The sequence below is a fragment of the Nilaparvata lugens genome, chromosome 6 (assembly GCF_014356525.2).
Source record: "Nilaparvata lugens isolate BPH chromosome 6, ASM1435652v1, whole genome shotgun sequence".
NCBI lineage: Eukaryota > Metazoa > Arthropoda > Insecta > Hemiptera > Delphacidae > Nilaparvata > Nilaparvata lugens.
Genome location: NC_052509.1, coordinates 24,938,488 through 24,960,780, shown reverse-complemented (window position 1 = coordinate 24,960,780; position 22,293 = coordinate 24,938,488). Strand labels below are relative to the sequence as shown.

The 22,293-nt window shown below is 33.7% G+C and overlaps 1 protein-coding gene across 12 annotated transcripts in view; it reads right to left on the bottom strand.

Annotated features, from left to right (window-relative positions):
* LOC111049797 (ecotropic viral integration site 5 ortholog) overlaps nt 1-22,293 on the bottom strand; it is a 215,355-nt gene that overhangs the window by 58,988 nt on the left and 134,074 nt on the right. For 11 of the 12 annotated variants that reach the window (XM_039430528.1, XM_039430525.1, XM_039430529.1 and 8 more), the window contains 3 exons: nt 10,611-10,850; nt 6,492-6,589; nt 786-901 (listed from right to left, as the gene is read on the bottom strand). In XM_039430528.1, coding sequence (XP_039286462.1) covers nt 786-901; nt 6,492-6,589; nt 10,611-10,759 — 363 coding nt within the window. In that variant the 5' untranslated portion in view covers nt 10,760-10,850. Of the gene's footprint in view, nt 1-785; nt 902-6,491; nt 6,590-9,009; nt 9,128-10,610; nt 10,851-22,293 lie in introns of all 12 variants that reach the window. The other variant, XM_039430530.1, reaches the window with a different exon arrangement.

Below are 22,293 nucleotides of genomic sequence, written 5' to 3'. Positions count from 1 at the left end.
AATGATTTTCATCTGATCTAATATAAATAAATTATAATGCGTTTACACGAGAGTTTAAAACAAAAGTTTTTAACATAAATTAATAACATTTTTTTTGGTTGCTAGTTTTGTTATCAACAAAAGTTAATAACTTTGTCACGTGTTTTGTCTGCAGCTGTAGTTAGGGAACAGCTGTAGTTGTAGTGTATGGATGCTGTGCGAAGGGGTTGCGGGGAAGATAGTAACCTGTTATTAACAAACGCGATAAAAGAGGCTTTTGTTATTATAACACATTTTCTTTGATCTTTACCGACTCTAGATAGATAACATAAACCTTGTTAATAACAAGGAATTTTCTGTTAAAAACACGAGTTATAAACTTTTTCAAGAGAATTTTTTGTCGATTCAGTCAAGTTGACAACTTTTTATTAATGAAAACTAATGTTATCAACTCCGGTGTAAACGCAACTTAACATGATGTTATTGACTTTTGTAATTAACATCAGTTGATAACAAAAATGTTAAAAACTTGTGTTATTAACTCCGGTGTAAACGCAGCTTTACTGTTCTTCTTTTTAAAATTTAACATGTTTTGACTCACAATGATGCAAAGCATAATATACTGTACAGTAAGTACTTTCATTGGTTAATTCTCTCAAATTGGACCTGTATTTATCGTGGTACTATTATGTAGCCTACATGGCAATATATTATAGATTAAAAATGTCGAATTTTCAAACAATCCAAGGTAAATAGGTTAATAAGTACTTTATATGTAATGTTGAGTAAATGAGAGAAAATCTTACCCGCACGTAGCTATTTCTCTTTTTGAAATAGCTATCCCATTCGTTGATGATTTTGCCCCAAGTGGTCCATACATCTTCTTCGCCATCTTCAGCTCTTTCTTGACTCGAACTAGTACCTGAAAAAAATAAAATAGAAGATTCTGTAGCAATATTATTTTGACATTGATAGGTAATTTAAAATATCAACAACCATGAAAAAGATAGCAAATGGAAAATTGTGATTAAATTAGAATATAAAGTTTAGTCAAAATAAGCTCGTCAGATGAACTTAAAACAGAAGAATCAAGTTAAATAATACAGAATCGTAGATCATAAAAGCTTATAAAACAATTGTAAATAAAAAAACTTACTTCTCTTCATGATCCAAAGCATTTTGTTACATTTACAAATATAGATTAAGAATAGAATAGGAAGGATAAATTCCCTACTCAATACACAGAGACGCATTTTAGCATTCATTATTAAGTTACAAAATTTTTGAAATTAAATTCTTTCAACCCGATACAGAATGGTAATAAACTGTTGCGAAAATAGATATGCTAAAAAAATTGCACAAAAATATACTTGGTTGTGAGTAGCTAATAATCTGAATAAAAACAATTTCTACAACTATACTCACTATAACCACAGATCATAGAACTCTATTGTACTCTATTATCTGTACTATGACTCAGTAAATGCATTTTTATAAATTTCCAAATTGCAATGAGCGATCATTGATCATGAGCCGGTCATTGACTTTTGAGTCATCCTTATTTCTCACCAGGCACTTTTAATTCTGAGCACATGCCATCTAGTCTACCGCTAAGTGCCACTCAATTGTTCTCATCAGTGTTGTTATGCCTTATTCGATTCGCAACGAGTTCCACACGCAAACAGGGCATTATCGTTACGACACTGATTTAGAAAACACAGCTCTGAATGGTATTCGAGCAACAGATCTACACTCAACATGAGAGACAACAATCAAGCAGAATTTTATTATTAGGTATTATTTGATACAGTTTCCAATAATAGGGTGGAACTGTGGTACACTCTTGTTATGATACACAAAGAGGCACTTTATTATAATTGATAAGTGATTTATACAAGTATTTGAGAAAATGGCACAGTGATTATCATGGGGAACAAGAATTGAAAGGCATTAATAAGACGAGATAAATAAGAATCTTCGAAAATAGGCTACAATCATGAGAAACTGGAATCGAGAGGTACACGGTATTCAATCATTGATAAAGTGCTAATAAGAATATTATATTGTATCTCAGTATAAGTTACTACTGTCATGTACTAACATTATGAGACACCTGAATTTATAATCTCTTATTACGTCAAAATAATTTATATTGAATTTATCAGGATGATGGAAAATTCAAACATCCCAGTGTTTTCACTCCTAAACTAGAGGGGAAATCTAAGAAGATTGACGTTCATTACCTACATTTCCATCGCAAATTTTAATTGTTATCAATATTTAAACAGAATAATTCAGAAGAAATTGCGACATTATGAAGAAATCTCGTTCAACTTTGTTGGATATTTATCGACTGAAAGATTGATTGGATCGTATAGGGAATTTCAGAGCATGAGAGAATTTTCACGCAGGTCCTGTTCGAAAATTCGGTACTTCATCTTGAAATTTGTCCCTACTAATCTAAGTTTGTTATGTTGTTTACAGTAAATATTTACATTTGATTTCTTTTAATAATAATAATAATAATAATAACGTTACAGTTTCATATTCTCTGACTTTTCTGGAAATTAGAATTTAGTCAAAGTAGAAGCGTGATTAATAAGTTGTATCAATAAGTATGTTGGCGTGCTACCAAATTTATCCAAATAGGTTTGATAGTATTTCACCTATCACCCAAGGAAAGTCATCGGTTCCAATCATGCTAACATCTTGATAGATAATGAATGGATTTAATGCCTATAAATAAGAAGTCCAGTTCAGAGCAAATCAAATTATAATTTTCAAATGATTTAAAAAATTACAGTTTACACCAGAATAAATTATCATACATGGATTGAACATAGATTGAAGATGAACTGGACATAGATTGAAGATGATTCAGGTTACAATTATGTTTGATATGTTCATCAAAAATAGATTCAAAAGCTTTCTCAAAACTCAGAGATTATTGTTTCTAATCAAGATCAAAATATAAAACTTACAAACTACGAGTACTTATCTTTTATTCACAGGTTATAAGGCAGGCTTATGACTTTTAAAATTAAACGGAATATTTAACACAAATTGAAAAGAAAAATTGAAATCTACATTTCACATACGTTCAATAACATCAACAAACTTTATAAGAACATTCAGATCTCAAACAAAACATCTTAAATTTCAATTATTTAGAAAATTTTCAACAGCAGATAAACACCTCTACCATTAGCCAAGCCTTAAGCAGGGAACCCACTATGCTGTCACCGTCAGGCGCCGTCCGGCACCGACCGTCACCGTTGCGTACCGGCAACATTGCTTTGCATTGTTTTAAACGAACGGCAACCCACTATACCCGTCCGTCACCGGCCACGGCCGTGTCCATCAGTCACCGTCGACCACCATTGCTGTTAAGGGCATTCTTGCCGGATAGCCGGTCCGTTTTTTTATCATTCTTCCAGTCGACATTCAACTATAGTGCGGTCCACGTTATAATGTCAGTATTTGATCAACATTGGACTTGCTATCCTTGTCTATCATTTGACAAATTAGATAGCGCTATACTTTTCTAGCTCCGCAAAGCTACCAGATCATTATTTAACAATGTAGAAATATAATCTGGCAAGGCAGAGAATCAGCAACGCTGTTCTCCTATCCTTTTCCACTGCCATTATAACGTGGACTTCACTATATCAGTGAAGTCACATCGCCAGTGTTTTGTTGTAGTGCGCCTTTGTTCTGTGAGCGATGAGTACGGACGAAATGTTGATAGAGGCTATTAGGGAGTATCCCTTCCTGTATAATACTAGTGATAATATTTATCACGACAACAGGAAGAAAGATAATGCTTGGCAGGAAATCTCAGAAAAGTTTGATACCATGTCAGGTAAGTTATTTACAAATATTATTATGTAAGCGAAATTATGAAATCAAAGTTTTGGCCGTTTGACAAACCACACGATGATGGGAAAGGGCTCAAATTAAAGATCTCGATCCCAGGGACTCGGGAAAAGTTAGCAGTTGTCTTAAAAGTCAGCACATGCTGCGGCTATTACTAGCAATTCCTCGTCTGATGAACTCTCCATCGCAACTGATGCATTTCTTCTGGTAAGCTCCGGTTTCTGACGGAGCTAACCAGACGGGCAAGTGGGTTATCGCCGGAAAAATGACGGTGAAGGCGGCGACTGACGGTGACGGTCGGTGCCGGACGGCGCCTGACGGTGACGGAATAGTGGGTTCCCTGCTTTACACAATTTGAGAGAAACGCTTGACAGAAACACCTGGAATAAACACCTAAAGCTCCAAAGCAATACACAGATACGTCATCAATTGCCAACTAGTAAAGAATACAAGTTTATAAAAATTATATCTATTACTCTCAATAAAACTTTATTTTAAAACTGTTTTGAAATTTTTATTTAACCTTTATGTTGTTTAGAATTATGTGTTTATTCAGAAAAAGACCTTTATCATAGTGAGTTGTTCAAAATTAGTGTATCTGATAAATTTAAAGTCCGCATATCGATTACACCGATATTTGCTATCAAGTTTTATTGATATTTTGAATATCGGATTGAATATTCAATTTCAATCGAGAAAAATGTAATATTACAAATACCCCCCTCTCGACATAAAAAATTTTACTGTTTGAAAATAACAAAAAATGTTAACATTAAATTGTAATAAATGAAATTTTAGTTTTCAGATTTGAGAACAGGAACAATTTTTTCTACAAAAACATTACATGTTATCTTATAATTGGAAATTATTAAAGTAAAATGTAATATTACAATGTCTATAGAAAAATATTATCTATTAAACCGCTTGCAATCAATACTTGAGTTGCAACAAAGCTCTTGCAATATTTTTTATTGTATTCTGCAATGTTTGAAGAGTATTTTTCATTATAAAAAGTTCATATTTTTCTCCAATCTAACAAAGATATATTTTTTTGTAATTAAGAGACCATGTCAACCAGGGGTTGGGGTGAAAAAGTACATTTTCAAGAGTTAGACAAAGTGAAACCAATTTATTAAACTTTGAAATGAATAATAACATTGAAAACAAATGAAATCTACTTAGAAAATTCACAAATTATTTTTGAAAAAATATTTCAGTTTCTGCTGCCTAAAGATCTTTCTTAGCATCGAGGCATGTTGGCTCCAGCTGCAGAATCAGCTAAAAATGAATATTAAGATCGTATTAATCTCAAGCGAGGTGAATATGTCGTTCTATTAGGTAGAATACATTATACTTATTTATATTTTGAATTGTATTTGCATTATATCCTGCATAATATCACAATTTTTAAACTGAGACAAAGTTACCCCAAGTTTAACCTAAAAGTGACCTCGTTGTATTCAAATAGTAACAGAACCCTAACCAGTTCAACTATGGATATTATAGATATACCGACTGAAATATCATAAAAAGGCCAAAATAATATGTACTCACCGATATCATAAGTCTTTTAGAAATAAGTTTTGTAATAGGAAGTTTTCCGACAACGAAATAACAAAATGAAGCAAGCAGTTTGGTTTTACGTCGATGATTAAACTAATATATCGAGATTCAACAAGATATCGATTGTAGAACCTCGATAATGATCAGGACTACGGCTATCAATGTTGAACATAGATTTCGGATAAAAGAGATAGGAGATAAACTGATCTCAATATTTTTCCGCGAGGTGGGACAAAGTCACCCCGGGGTAGACAAAGTCACTCCGGTCGACGGTAGTTATTTATTTTACTGTAATACATAATTTATTATTTTTTAATTATTTCAGCCGATACTATAGACTTTGATCCGTCAAAGATGTGAACTTTATAATACTACACAGTTGCTTTACAGTAAGGAAACAGGTAGTAAACTTGATAAGAAAGATTCAATATCACTTTCACTTCCAATCACAGCACTAAGTTACAGTTACGGACTTGAAAGTTCAGCTAACCTGTAGCGTTATTGATCTTGAGGAAATAAATTTCAACTGTATCGATGTCAGACCATGTAATCTCCCAGTACATGGAAGTAAACTAGTGCATTGAATTTCAAATAATATTATTCATTTCATTTATTTATATACGATACATAGATTTCTGTTAAAAACTTCAGACATTCACCCAAAACTGCTATAAACCTCAACTTAGAATAGATAGTCTATTGTCTAGCATAAGAGTGATATCAGGTTATCATTATTGGAATTGAAGGTCTAGGATATAGTATCAAAAATATAATAAAGGCTGAAATAATCCAAAACATTTTTCTAATAGATTTTAAAAGCTCCATCAAGACTAGAATAGCTGGTAAAATGTCACTACTAAATACATCAACACTGCTGGATTCTTAAAGTTTATCTCAAAAAGACGAACTGTAGTGTAAAATATGGCATATATTTTGATTGATAATAAAGTTTCCGATTGTTTTAACACTGATGAGAACATTGGAGGTTCATAACATAGGATAGGCTTTAATAGTAATTTTTCTGGGTATCTATATTATTAGGAATTACTGTATGAAGTGTGGTGAATACTCACCAGAAGTTAACGAGATTTGTGATGTATCCGAGCTCTTCCTGGAATGGCCACTGTTGTTGGAGATGGAGTTGAGCGACTTGGCATCGGCTTCTATCAGCCTGAAATGAAAAATTATCCATTTCAGGCGAAAATCGTTAATAAAAATAATGTTTTACGGCCAAAACGGAATCAATTTAGTCTTTTTATTGCCAACTACTGGAATTCATTACATTACTCAATTCAATACACATTATTTGTTAATATTGGACCGTTACTGTTGCAGAATTCGAATTTTATTTTAAGGCAGTTGAAATTCAGTGATATAAACATAAACAGTCAAAGCCTATCAGAAATTTCAGAATGCTTACAGATAATTTATTCCATTTCAAGCAATAGAATCTGGTTCATTAAAGCAGTGGAAAAAGTCATCCAAACCACACTCATTATTATAGACTAGTGGAAAATTGATAGTACGTTCATCAACAATAAAAATGATTTGTTCAAGTGATTTTGTTAGCAATATTTATGATTTCTCTCAACTACTCAGAAAGATACCAATTAATAAGTCTTCTACTATAGAGTCGTCAATTATCTGCTTTTTAAAGAACTTGGCAGTTTTTAATAGGATTATCCTCAAATCAAAGTAACATTCAATTCTATATAAAATTTGAAATTGAATTGTGAGTTATAGTTAAAATAAGTGGAACTATACTTGAAAACAGTGAAACTGACAACTTCGAGGAATTCTACTATATGCTGAAGTTGAAATTAAAAATATTGTTCAGCATAAACCATCAATATTATAATAACTCAAGTGTGTGTAGTTGATAACAAACGTTAGAAATATATCATCAGAGTAGCAAATATAAAAATTCAAGATTAGTAGATTAGAAAATGACTTTACCAACCTTGGCATTAATCAAGTTATTAGTATCATTTATGAGTGCAGAAAGTATTGTTATAGAAATTATTTATGTGGAGGTAAATTTAGGATACATGCTTCGATTTGGACATAATAATATTTCGCTTGTTACAATTGAGCTGATATCATGCTATGCATTTTAAAACAATGTTATTCGCTTCAAATACATGAAGTTACAGAACAAATGAAGAAATACTATTATACCAGTATGTGTGCAGAAATTATAGCTATGACAAGTGCATTGAAAAGGTCTGCAGCTTTATGCCTATTGTTGAAAAGTATCAATCTATATTATTATTTATTATTTCTAACAAAGTAGTCATTCACAATTATTATCACAGGAAAAAATGAACAATGAAGTTTTTGAGAAAATAGTTAACTTTTTTCCAAGTTTCTTTTCTATGAAAAAAGAAATTCATTATTTTCTTGGCTGAGGTTGATGCCCAAGTGAGCTCCATGCTTGTGCCTGGGTAATGAGACGGATGATGATGGAAAATGGTTTATTTTCAAATGGCTACTTAATAGTTTATGATTGAAATGATAATCAACCTTTTATTTATCTATTTCTTCATATAATATAGGATTATTGAAACTTGATTTTAATCGCGGTGGACCGTTCAATGACTATTTGATTAATTGAATGATGCATTTGAAACAAAATTGTATCACTGCAATCATTTGTTTTCCAAACAAAAGTACAGTACATTGAAAAATTGGAAGGCTATTCCTTAAATGATTTAGTTTGTGATGATTTGAAGCAGTTTCAAGAAAGAGAGAATTCCTTATTTGATTCTAAACTAGAATTTCAATAAATATTAAAAATCCGAAATTATTTTGATGTGTTAGTACATTAACGAAATAATAATTATTGTTAGACCTTCACCATAATAAGTAACCAATTAAACGGATCTCAAATAATACACAAAAGCACACATATAGACCACTTCATAAAGCATAATACGGGTGTATTAAAAACATCTAAATATTTTTTTCAGTTTGGGAAAGGCCTAGAATCGTTTCATTTTATAATAACAATTAATTTTATGAGATTTAAATTTCGAAGTTCAACAATTTTTCTTATGATTCGCTATTCGAAATCTTTTACGATTTCTAACTCTTATAAATTGATAGAAATGAGTTCGATGATTATTTTCCATTCTGATTTTCAATTAGAAAACAATGAGAATCAACCGAAAAACGCTTATACTGCATACTACTACTTGTACAATACTACTGAGCCTTGTAGAATTAATGAAGAAATAAATATTTGAAAATTAATTTTTCCTTTCAAAGTGGAAATTGTTGATGATGTTGAACTCATATTACAGTGTTTTGATCATGCGTATATCCATCCATATACTCGTATATTGACAATATTTCTATATGGTGACACAGACTACTATTACTATGTTACACAGATCCTTAGATATGATATTTAAAATCGCAATCACTATTTTGAATGAAATAATATCTATAAATAGAATGGATAGAAACGAGTTCAATGATTATTATTCATCCCGATTTTCATTGACAGAACAGTGAGAATCAAGCGAAAACGCCCCAAATGGATGCCAACATTTTCACCCGGCCACTTTGAATAAGATTTGATCTACTCACGGTTTAAGCAAAGCTGTCGAAAGGGGTAACATGCTTTTATAAATTACTAGTAGTATAGCCAATCATGGTACATCATCTGGAGTGCAATTCAATGTGTATAATATTGAGCTTCCTTATCCTACAAATGAGATAATGTTTCGTTATATCCTTTTCAATGATTTTTAACTTAAATAAATAGACAAAAATAATCTATTCATCTAGTTTTTGAAAAACAGAGAGGTGTTGAAGAATCTCATATTCTAATATGAATGATCTAATCTTGAATGAATTTCAATTCAAAATTAAAAACTTCATAAGGAATTAACAACAAAATGTCCAAGATTGTTGTTAGATGTTGGTTGCTGGACCTTCATTATGCATGAAGATTAGAATGAAAAAGTTTGAAGTTTCATGGGATATAAATTTGAAGCAGCAATCAGCAGAAATGCACAAAATTGTTGAATTATACTTAATTATCAATTTGAAACTACCCAAAATCAAGAAACACCTTTTCAATTTTTTCTACTATTTATTCTTATTAATCCACAAAATATAATAAAAATATAAAGAATACAACCACTCACTAACACCTCAAATAAAGAATAAATATGTAGTAAGAATCACTACTTACTGTTCAATAATTATAAACGAATTACTGTAGCTATATAAAAATGTAAACTACTATAAATGCTACTACCAGCATCAATTTTACAATTACCATTAAAAAAGCTAAGAATATCAGTAGTTTGTTTTTATAAATATGTTTATAGTGTTAGAGTAAAAGTGTTTAATTCATTATTAATAGTAGTTAGTATTGACTATCACCAAATACAAGGTTTAATTTTGATAACAATCTACACCGTTTATTTATTGTTACTATTATAAACAGGTTTCAATGTTTATGTTTAATGTTTTAGCAGGGTATGATAACCTGCGAAATTGCTCAACTATAAACTAGGGTCAGATCAGTTCGGATTGTGGAGAAAGGGGTCTGTCTACTACTTCAGTCCATGTACTTTACTCGGACAATCGTTGTGGTATTTGAGAAATGAGTCAATGAAATCTAACACGTGCCTTCGTCTGTGTGTTAGATGATAAATTGATATAAAAGTTTGAGAAATATAATTCTGGATCCAATGCTCTGATTTGTATGTTGCTCTACCTCCCTGACCAGTTTTGACCAGAGGTGACAAGCTTTCTAACCTGCAGCTTTGAAGTATGGAGTTCCTCAGGGATCAGATTTTCGTCCACTTTTGTTTCTAATCTTTATGAATGGTTTGCAATACCATAGCCACCTCTAATACAAGGCCCTGGCCTACGATATAGCAACGTCGCCGTGTAAGCCTATAATCTAATAGGCCTACATGATTAGTAAAAAAAAATAAAAAAAATACCAGCTGATATATTTTACCAATCATGTATTAGATTCTAGGCCTACACTGCGACGTTGCAATATCGTAGGCCAGGGCCTTGTATTAGAGGTGGCTATGGCAATACTCGTCGAGTGAAGAATTTTAAACATTTTATGATGACACTGAAGTTCTTGAAGGAATTACTCATTGATACATAAGATACTAGTTTCGGTTTTTTCAGGAAGTTTGATGAGTACAGAGGTAGCATACCTATTGGCCTCCTCGAGTTTAGCAAGCAGCGCCAGCTCTTCGGGTGATGCCTCGTTGCTGTTGATAAGAAGTGTTGTGGTTGTGTTGTTGTTGTTGTTGTTGTTGAACTGGTTGGTGTCGTTGGAGTGCGCGACCATGACCGAGATCATGGCTGGGATGGGAGGGCCACCGTGGGAGGCCAGCCGAGGGCCTGGATTGCCCACCAAGCAGTACAGCCCATTACAAATTGCTAACTGTCCTCTGCAACACAAACACATACATTATCAAACATGTCCATACTTGAATATAAACTTATATTTTCTAATAAATTTCCAATTCCTGAAACTCAAAAATTAATCAATCAATGAAATCAAATTCTATTCAAAAATATTAAATTCAGAGTCCTGTTGAAACAGTAGGAATTTCAGCAGACAGACGATAATATTCTAAACAGAAAAGAGTGCTAAAAGTCTTAAATATATTAAAGCTGCAGATGACAAAGAATTCACAGCCAATACTGCTTGTTCTCTGGAAAACCACATCTCAAAATCAGGAAAACCTCCAAAAATAAAAATGTTGCGCTAGCGGACTGAAGGGTGCAACGGCTTATTCGCCTCGGCTAACCTGGAAGTCGAATTAAGTTAGCGATTTAGCAGCCAAGTGAGAGCCAGATAAAAGATTTTGTACAAAATATACCAGGGTACGGAGAAAACTAACAAATGAAGGCCCGGTGGAACAATAGATGGTTAACTTTCAACCGTGATTAATATCACGAGAACCAATCAGAGGGGGCCTTTTCGATAAGACGGCTTCTCTGATTGAATCTCAAGGAACTAATCACGATTAAAATTTAACCGGCTTTTGTGCAACCGGCACTTAATATTTCAACAGACTTCTCTTTCAAGGAGCATGCATCGGGAGAGGCCGATCTAGATTGCGGAAATAAGTGAGACTTGAACTTTACTTTTCTAGCTCACACTGATTCCAAGTAGAGGTATTCCACCAACTGCTGTAAGTCCAGTACATGCGCTCATCTCAAGAACGATTTTCTATGCTTTGTTATTAAATGATGGATGGAGATACTGTACTCGAATGAGTGTTCTATATCACCGAACATCCATGGAATCCAATAAAAACTAAAACTACACGTATAAAAGCTGTCATAAATTAGAAAATTGCAGAACGCCAGCATACAACTTCCAGTAAGAATTTGTAATGAATGTATCGGAAATATTTCATTTTTATGGGTGGATGCGCAGAGCTGTGCCGGAGCTAGGCCGCCCCATTTATCACTCGAATATCCTTCCTTTCACACGAAATGCAATCATTTCCACATTTCTAGCAGCTAAACTTCTCGATTCCCGTTTACAAATGCACTCCCATAAACATATGGATGACATTAATTGTTCAATATACTGTTATGGCAATAAGAATTCTCAAATCCTCTTCTAAATCCTAATATTTTGGTCAATAGAGAAATACTAACGCAAGCCATATTTTTAAAGAAAATATATTACGTTTTATGTCTTATTTTATTACAACTAAACATTATTTTCTTGTCATAAGGACTACGTTGATAAATTTATTCATTCATCTCTTTTCAATTTCATAAGATACTTCCACTCTCTAATAAATTCATTTAACTTGAACAAGCAAATACTAGAGAAATGCCATCTTATAGCTTATAATGTGATTTTCTTGGAATAAATTAATCCAGCGGTTCCCAACCGGGTGTCCGCGGGGCATGTTGTGGGGGTCGCCACATATAAACCGACAATTTAGGGGAAGTACGGTATAATTTAAATTGAATAGAGATGAGGTTCTTATTTTTATCATCAATACTAAGTACGCGGATTTGCTCACAGACTTTTCCTGGTTCTGCTTAGTTGCTTATCTAGTTGAAGTTTTTGAACATTTGAATAGGCTGAATCAAAGTTTGCAGGGGGAAAATGCTGACATTTTTAAAGTGGAAAATAAAATTAGTGCTATGGTGAAAAAGTGAATGTGGGCAACGCGGGTAGAAAACAAATCATTCATGAATATCTCTACTTTGAAGCAATTCGTAGACGCTTCTCAGGAGCTTAGCAATCAGTTTAAGGGAATATTTTCCTGGAACTGACCCAGATGATAATTGGGTTAAAAATCCCATCTGCTGTCAAGATATAGGTGAGATTCGCGGGCTCACGGAAAACGAACAAGATCAACTTGTGGATTTATCCAGCTGCAGTGAAATGAAAAACCAATTTGATAGTAACTCGATTTTGGTAGACTTTTAGGCAACAGCACGAAAGAACTATAAAGAGCTTGGAGAAAAGGCATTCAGGTTAATCCTTCCTTTTGCAACAACTTACCGTTGTGAACAAGCATTTTCATCAATGTTTTTTTTATGAAAAACACGTTTAGAAATCTACTAGACATGCGGTCAGATTTTAGAGTGAATGTGTCAAGTATGGAGCAATCATTACTTGATGATTTATTCTATCATATTATTTTCTATATGTATTTGCATTTGCATAAAAAGAAAACCAAAGTTGTCTCAGTTGAAGAGTGAAGACACTAACACTGTAGAGGGGGAATATCGCTCTACTAAATTCTAACATGAGTCCAAATAGGTGATATGCACAGATTACAGTTTAATCTTGATTTTTAAAAAAAAAAACTTATTGTTGATTGAAAAAAAATTAAAACAGTGGAAAAAGGACCATAAGGGGAGTTGTCAGTTGTGAATAACTACAATGGAAAATGAATTTGTATGGCTTTTTTTTGTGGGGACTCCCTTACGGGGAGGTCTCATCAAGCCTGTCTATAGTTTGTGTAAAATAAGTTGAGACTTGGCCCTACATCCGAAGAAATTACATGGTTGCCAATTCGTGTAAAATTGCAACTTCTCAAATTTCCAATTCAACGTCAGAATTGGATGTAGATTATCATCCCCGATATCCTAGTAGTGCTAGAAAAGTTTCAGGGTTGAAGGATCGATCAAAAGGAAATTTAACTTTTATCATAAAATTGGAAACATCGCGAAAATTTGTTTTCCTTTTGAATATCACTCCTCTCAGAATCATGGGACGTCGTAATGCGTAATAATTTTATATCAAATTAACGGGGAGAATGTCTCCTTTCTATTGGTGTCTGGATAATTTTTATCCGACCTATAGTTATTTTTAATTAATGTTTATGTTCGTCAATGTCGAAATTTGAGAAAGTTGCAATTTTACACGATTTGGCAACCCTGTATTTTCTTGGGATGGAGGGCCAAGTCTCAACTTATTTTACACAAACTATAGTGAATATATCATTTAAGCCGTCAATGGGCCTCAAGACTGTTATAAATCATCCCGGACCAGGAATTTAGTGTGCTTAAACTTGTTTTAAATGAATTAATTAATTCTGAGACTTTTGAAACATTTATATTAACTTTCTTCTATTGTCGATGAATTTGCACCGGATACTGGGATAGGAAAGAATAAAGGGTGTGGTGGCCCATCAGCGGATAGGAGAAAGGGGCTTTGAACCGAATGCCAAGTTGGCATCAGTGTGGGTGCGTGAAACAGTAGGCTAGTTTGGGCGTGGCTCCTATTTGTGTATAAAATGATAAGATTTTACAATTAGCAAAAAGCCGAAATGAAGCACCATTCTACGGTTTAATATTATCATCAACATCGTTTGTGTCAGAAACGTTGCAAAGAACTTTATGAAATACTTGAAAATATAAGCAATGATTCACAAATCGTGACTTCCTGGAAAATGTTGTTATGATTGTACTCAATTAAATAAAATAATGAATGACTCTACATTAAACTCTACACTTAATTATTACAATCTAAGGGCCACTGCTAATAAATATGTAACCTATAACACTAATATTGAATGTATAAGGAAACAGTTAATTTACATAGGTACTAAAATAATAAACTTACTCATGGACAATAAGAATAAGATCAGCGGAAAAATTAAACTGGATATAAAAAAAACTGGACATACAGTAATTTCTTCTTCCATTTAGATTATATAAGACTCAAGATTTCTGCTCCAGCATTGTTTTTTCATTAGTTTTTCTTTTTCATTTTTCAGTGGACTCGCTTACATTTATTTTGCGTACCTATTCCTCTGTTGTTCTTCCTTCCCACCATTTCTCCCTTCCCTTTTTTCCACATCACTTCTCTCTTCTCTTCTTTGCCTGCCTATTACATGGGAAACCATAGTTGGCTAGGTATCTTCCTCACTTTTTTCTCTTCTCCAACACACCCAACCACAAAGCCCATGGTTTTTTATATTTGTAACATTTTATTGTATTTTATTTGTTTTGTAATTCTTTGTCTTGTTTTGTGTGATTTTATAAATTGAATTGAATTGAATTGGATGAAGAATAGCGTAGATAAATTGAAAAGAAACATTACCAGTCATCAGTCGAATGAATGATACTGAAAATTGTTATAATGTGACAATGAATAATGATTATAAAATAACTTGGCAACGATTCATGTATCTTCCAAATTTTGAACACCTAACAGTGATTCAAGATTCATTCTTCACCAAGAAAAACTGAACTAGATTATGAGTGCAATTTTCTTATTACCTCAGAAGAAGAGTTTGCTAAATGGATTTTATACACAGAAGTATTGAAAAAAATAGAGCAGAGCAGAGCAGAGCAGAGCAAGCAGAGCAGAGCAGAGCGGAGCAAAGCAGAGCAGAGCAGAGCAGAGCAGAGCAGAGCAGAGCAGAGCAGAGCAGAGCAGAGCAGAGCAGAGCAGAGCGGAGAGAAGCAGAGCAGAGCACAGCAGAGCAGAGCGGAGCAGAGCAGAGCAGAGCAGAGCGGAGCAAAGCAGAGCAGAGCGGAGCAAAGCAGAGCAGAGAGGATCAAAGCAGAGCAAAGCGGAGCAAAGCAGAGCAGAGCAAAGCAGAGCAGAGCAAAGCAGAGCAGAGCGGAGCAGAGCAGAGCGGAGCAAAGCAGAGCAGAGCAGAGCAAAGCAGAGCAGAGCGGAGCAAAGCAGAGCAGAGCAGAGCAAAGCAGAGCAGAGCAGAGCGGAGCAAAGCAGAGCAAAGCAGAGCAGAGCAAAGCAGAGCAGAGCAGAGCGGAGCAAAGCAGAGCAGAGCAGAGCGGAGCAAAGCAGAGCAGAGCGGAGCAAAGCAAAGCAGAGCAGAGCAGAGCACGTTAACATTGAACCGTCGTCGCAGAATCTATGTTGAGATTCACTTAAATCTGACAGCATTTGCTGAATGGGAAGCCTTGATGTTACTTATAAGGAATGCTGACATTTTTAAATAAATCGCTCTATAGTAACCGGCGGAACAAATGGGTGATTGAAGTGGACAAGAAGTGATCATGACGTGACGTGACTGACGGGAGAAATCAATGTTATTTGTCAGTAACTCTTCTACACCGACACCACCATCACCACACTTGTAATTTCCAAAAGCAATCTTATCTATCGACATGAAATCTCGATTTATATTATTGGATTAGACGTTCTACCAAACCAATCTGAGGCGGAATAAGTGGGTAGAAGGTCTGGACGGCTTATGTGAGTACAATACTATTAGCAGTTAATGTTTTCTTGTAAAATAACACATTTATCGTCAATCTTCATATAACTAAATAGAAAAAACATACTCTTATACTGCTGCGAAGTTGAAGGTTTGTTTTTACTTTCCTTGCCCTATTACCATAGGTAAGGAAAGTATTGCTTTCCAAAAAAATGACTTGACCGATTTTTTTCAAATTCATACCCTGTATCAGCTCTATCAACTGGCATGAGTCTCCTTTCTGGGAAACTAATGGGGGGTCCACCCATCCTTGAGAAATGGACTTTGTAACCTCCTTCTCGTGCATGAGGTAGGTAGGTAGAGCAGTTCATAAAAAGAACACAAAGTCGAGATATTTCATCTGTAGAACAGCTGTTTTGACGACTTTAAAAAAAACATCGAATTTCACAATTTACACAAAGGAAAAAGTACTCTGAAAACAATTATATATACACATATACAGCAGAAGTCTGATCGTAGTTTCAAATATGTTGCCGCCAATCGTCATTATGTTATTCCCCTAAAATATTCTCGTTAAAGAACGGGGTCACAGTTCGATGAGCAAGGAAAGTTGTGTGAGTGTACCACACCAGATTTTTAGATATTGGTTTGGTTCTTTAGCTGATGAAGGCCTGGACGCATAAGAACAGCTTAATATATCTCTTCTTTGCTGAAAAGTATGCCCACGTGATTCCTAGTGGCTGGATGAATAGGAAATATGAATGGTGGGTTACGAAATTTAGTAACAATTTTCTAGATTTTGAATTTTTTTCTAGAATGATTCTAAATTATTGATGAGAGATTATGTTTTATCAATTAGTCATATTCTGGGAAGGAAATGTTGAATTCACACCTTGATTCCCTTTCTATTGAATTATGCCGTTTTATCTTCCTTTGTGGTGGTGCTTAAGTTCATATTATTTTCGAATATTATTCCAATGATATTTAACATCATTATTGCTTTTTGTTTTCCATTTATTTCCTCTGCCTTATTGGTAGAAAGATATCATCATCATCATCATCATCATCATCATCAACATCATTATCATCATCACATACACCATTATGTAGGCCCATGTGTGAATGGTTTAACATTAGATTAGACTCATGAGAAATTGAGGTTAATGGTGATAGGAAATAATGATTACAATTGTGACTCAAATGGAATTCACTCACATGAAAATGTTGATTCTGAACAAGGAATAATAATTTTCATGGTATCTTAATCAAACAAGGAACATTTCTAGTTGCACGGTCATCCACGTAAAATATTAAACTGCACAAAAATAAGTATGACCATTGTGGATACTCGTGATTACAAGCAAAATGTTGAAGATTTGAAGGATGGTTTTTCAGGAGATGACAGAGAAATGCAAAATGTTTGCAGGTGGGAGGGATGCAATCGCTCAGTTCAAATGAGTCAGAAGAGTGACTCACGGGTCACGAAGCCTTGACACGTTTCACTTGCAAAAACACGAGTTGAGAGAGAAAGAGATCTTGTTTTTTGCACCGTGGTGGGAGAGGGAGAATGTTTAGAGAGTGAGAAGTGATAAAGAACAAGGATGAAGCCATTTGAATACAAATATGCGAGTGGAGCCGGGATGAACAAACACAGGACATTGCAGCACTGAATTTCCTAATTTCCTTCCTTTAAAACGCGACTGCTTTTGTTAGCTATTTACTGTACCCGTACCGGCTAAATCCTAATTACCCTACAGCATTCTAAGTATGATTGTTACGAAATTACCCTACTATTATTATTATTATTATTCACATATCTAAATTATCGATCATCAAATCTTTCTTTGCATGAAGTTGGAAATTCGAAGCATGAAAAAGTAATTAGTTTCCCTTTTGTCTTTGTTCTTTTCAAGTTCATGTGATATTTACTCTAAGGGGATACATACATCAAATTTGTGTATTATTGAAAAAATGACATGAATATTAAATAGGAAATAAACCTGGAAAGGATTTAGTGTATACATAAAAAAAATACTCTGCCAAGTACCCTGATCCTGAAAAAGATATATACATTCAAAACTCTGTAGGTAGATTCTACTTGTTTTGCCATTTTTTGCGACGAATCGATTCGTAACAGTGATTGATTAGTTGACGTTTGCATGACAAATCACTGATCAAGCTAAACAAAGCCCCACTCAACTATTATGCAAGAAATGATAATTCACCACAAAATCATCAGTGCTGAACTTTACAGACATCGAGTCACTACAACAATCAACTTCGCTAATGTCATCTATGCATTTTTTCATTATATAATTTTTGAATGAATATGGAAAGTGATTATTATTTCCAACTATCATGAGCGAATTGAATTACTAGATTTTCATTTGCATGAACTTGCTTTTTATAAATATTATTATATTTTAAATGTAATACAAAATATATTTCAACCACTGTTAAATATGGATTATTTACTTTGCTCAATGACATAAGCCGGGTCTAGACGCTCAAGTTTACCATCAGTCTGATCATTTGATTCAAGCAAAAGACGGATGTAAAATTGCGTCCACACGTATCCGTCTTATGTCGTCCGTTATCCTATTTTTGTGCTCACAAGCTCAGTTCGTCATCAACTATGGAAGAGCTAGTACTCTTGGCCACTTTTGTTTTGTGTGTAAAAAATAGGAAGAAAGGTAGAGTTCATCGTTCACGTTGGAGTAGGGACTGGTTGTTAAAAAGACACAAATTTTCTCACGTTGCATTGCTTCGAGAATTGCAAGATGAACCTGAAAATATGTTTATAATTTTGTTTATATGTTCCTCATTTACGGTGAAACAATGCAATAGAACGGTCATGCAATATATTTTCATGAGATTTAACAGGTATGTTATGTTCCTCTTTGAATTGCGCGTCGACGTATATACAAGGTTTTTTGAAATTTCGCATTTTAAGGATAATACAAAAGGAAAGGAAGTCTTGAACGCCAATATTACCGTAAAAATCAGACTATAGACATCATAAATCAGCTGTCGAGTGGATTATTACTTGCATGCAATTAATATCCCATTGTAATTCGTTAAAAAAACAGCTGTCGTGTGGACTATTAACTGCAATCAATGAGGCATGCAATATTGATAACTCGATGTAGCTTATTATTTTTTCTCTCGACTTTTCTCTGCTTTCAACTCGGTAAGCTTTTAATGTAATAGCATAGTTGTTTAAAACAAATTATCAGCATTCTAATGCAACTAATTATTTTTAATATTAATAATTATTGTCGATACAACTAAAATCATAATATCAACATCAAATTCTGAGAGTATCATGAGAATTAAGAAAGAAAGAAAGCGTTATATAAAATCGATAAAAAAACTTGCTTATTTTCAAGTACTCGCGAGGCATTTTATTAATTTGAGGGCGCTGAATCCGAATCTGAAATCACAATTTCTCTATCTCTATTTTTACGCGATTTAGGTTTTGGTGGATAGGCAAAAGACGGACGGTTTGATGGAAAAAGATTCCCGGCCGATACATTTCAAGTTTGACGACTTGAGCTTGAAGACCCATCCGTTTCACCGTCAGACGCAACGACTTTTGCTTGAGCGAAAGACTGAAGCTAAACTTGAGCGTCTAGACCGGGCTTTAAACTAAAATATGAGACCGCAGTGATGACATTGTCCTTGGAAACAATGTTACTCACAAAAATGTGAGATCTTATTATTGTGTACGGTACTTGAAAAACCATTCTTTTTTCGAAAATACTGATTATTCTAAGTGGGTATAGAATAAAAGTAGACGATAGGGAAAATCAAAACTGTCGATGACTCAACTGTACCAAAGACGAATTATTTGAAAGAAATGTTTACAGTCATTTTGAGTTGATAGTTCTCACAGTTTTTTCAAAACAATCAGAGAAGCGTAACCAAAGAAGATGTCAGTTTTGGAAAAAGACTGAAGCTATTTGTGATGGGTAAGAAAAATGTGAAAAACTGACTCATGCAATGGAAGGTTATTGGAGCTTGAAAGATGACAGTGAGAACTGGTAAAGTGCGATGGGAATTGGAATAATAGGTCATCGATAGCTGCAATCCTTGTTTTTCTTGTGTTTCACAACAGCCAACGCCAATTACCCAAGCAGATCCTGATCAAAATGTTATGATTAGTCAGATACTTATGTCCGAACATAAACTCAACAACCAAAACAATCATTTCGACTTTATTTGATGTGGATAATAGTGAACATCAACGGTTTCTCTAAAATTGATAGTTGAACTATTTTGTGCAGTTAATGCATTTCACAAGTGCCATTTTTACTTTCCTTGTCCTATTACCATAGGTAAGGTAAGTAATGCTTTCCGAAAAAAATTAAGGTACCCCAATTTCCAATTTCTAAATTTCTATACGTTTCAAGGTCCCCTGAGTCCAAAAAAGTGGTTTTTGGGTATTGGTCTGTATGTCGTATGTCTGTATGTGTGTGTGTGTGTGTGTGTGTGTGTGTGTGTGTGTGTGTGTGTGTGTGTGTGTGTGTGTGTTGTGTGTGTGTGTGTGTGTCTGTGTGTGTGTCTGTGTGTGTGTGTGTGTATGTGTGTGTGTGTGTGTGCATGTGTGTGTCTGTATATATATATATATATATATATATATATATATATATATATATATATATATATATATGCGTTGAAATTGGAACTTAAGGTCCTTACAATATAAGGATCCGACACGAACAATTTCGATCAAATGCAATTCAAGATGGCGGCTAAAATGGAGAAAATGTTGTCAAAAACAGGGGTTTTCGCGATTTTCTCAAAAACGGCTCCAACGATTTTGATTAAATTCTATTTTGATAAGCTCTATCAACTGCTATAAGTCCCATACCTGTAAAAATTTCAGGAGTTCCGCCCCATCTATGCAAAGTTTGATTTCAGATTCTTAATTATCAGGCTTCAGATACAATTTAAACAAAAAAATTCGAGTGGGAAAGATTGAGCATGAAAATCTCTACAATTAATGTGCTGTAACATGTTCACCTAAAATTGAAAATAAGCTCGAAATTCGAGAAAATGTGATTAGCCAATTTCAAACTGTTGGCAACTGTTGATTCTATTAAATCATTCACTATGGAGAGATAGCAGACCTCGTATATCTCTAGCGTTACTGTCCTGTCACCAGCTGGCTCAGATCTTTGTTTATAAGTAGACTTGAGATGCGCGAGAACACTAGCGTCAGGTGATCAATTCTCATAACGGCAAGGAAAGTTGTGTGAGTGCGCGACACCAGATTTTTATTTTAACAATTAAAATTAAAATAGAAACTAGTTGTGTTGTGATGAAATAAAAAGATTACTTGATAGTTTTTATTATGTTTGAATTACGGTACTGAAAGTAGTTAATAATAATTATTTTAATCAGAAATGATTAGTAATTGAAATGACAATATATTCAAAAAAAATAGTTCCTGATGATACTTTACTAGTTACAACTAGCTACATAACGACATAAGCGACATAAGCTACATAACATACATAGCGACATAACTATTATATCGTGGATAGTCATGTATTATATACTCTTAACTTGTTTTGTTTCGAGAATATTCAGCATATCTTTGAGAATAAATCAATAAAATCTTCTGTCAAAAATTGAAACTGAATGAAGAAAACCAGTTTACTATTTTTGTTTATCTACAGTAGTTGAAATCTATTTATACTGTTCTAAAATTAAAATACATCAACAAGAATTATAACTGCATAAATTAATATATGAAAGGGATCGAGTGGGAACTCAATAAGGATAAAATGGATTAGAGTATTAGAGATTAGAAAATTATCAAAAAAAAAAAAAATACTGTAGATTAGTTGCATATTACAGTAATACAACGCTCGAACAAATAACTTGTTGTAGAGTATACCCTTAACTTAAACTTACTTCAATAAAACTCAATATAAGAATAACCCAGTTATTTATTTTATTTATTCATTCATTAACAGAGCCACAAATCATAAAATACAATTCGACTGGGAGAGGACAACAGGCTGAGCCCAAAACTGTCTCTATCCCAAATTTTTCCAAAATGTTTCCAAAACAATAGGTTATGTATTCTATTTTCTAAAATTATAAGTCCGATCATTTTTACTCCAAAACTATGAATCTTGAATGTTGATGGTTAAAAAACTAAATATTCACGGTAATAATAAAAATATGAAGAATACCACTGTAACAT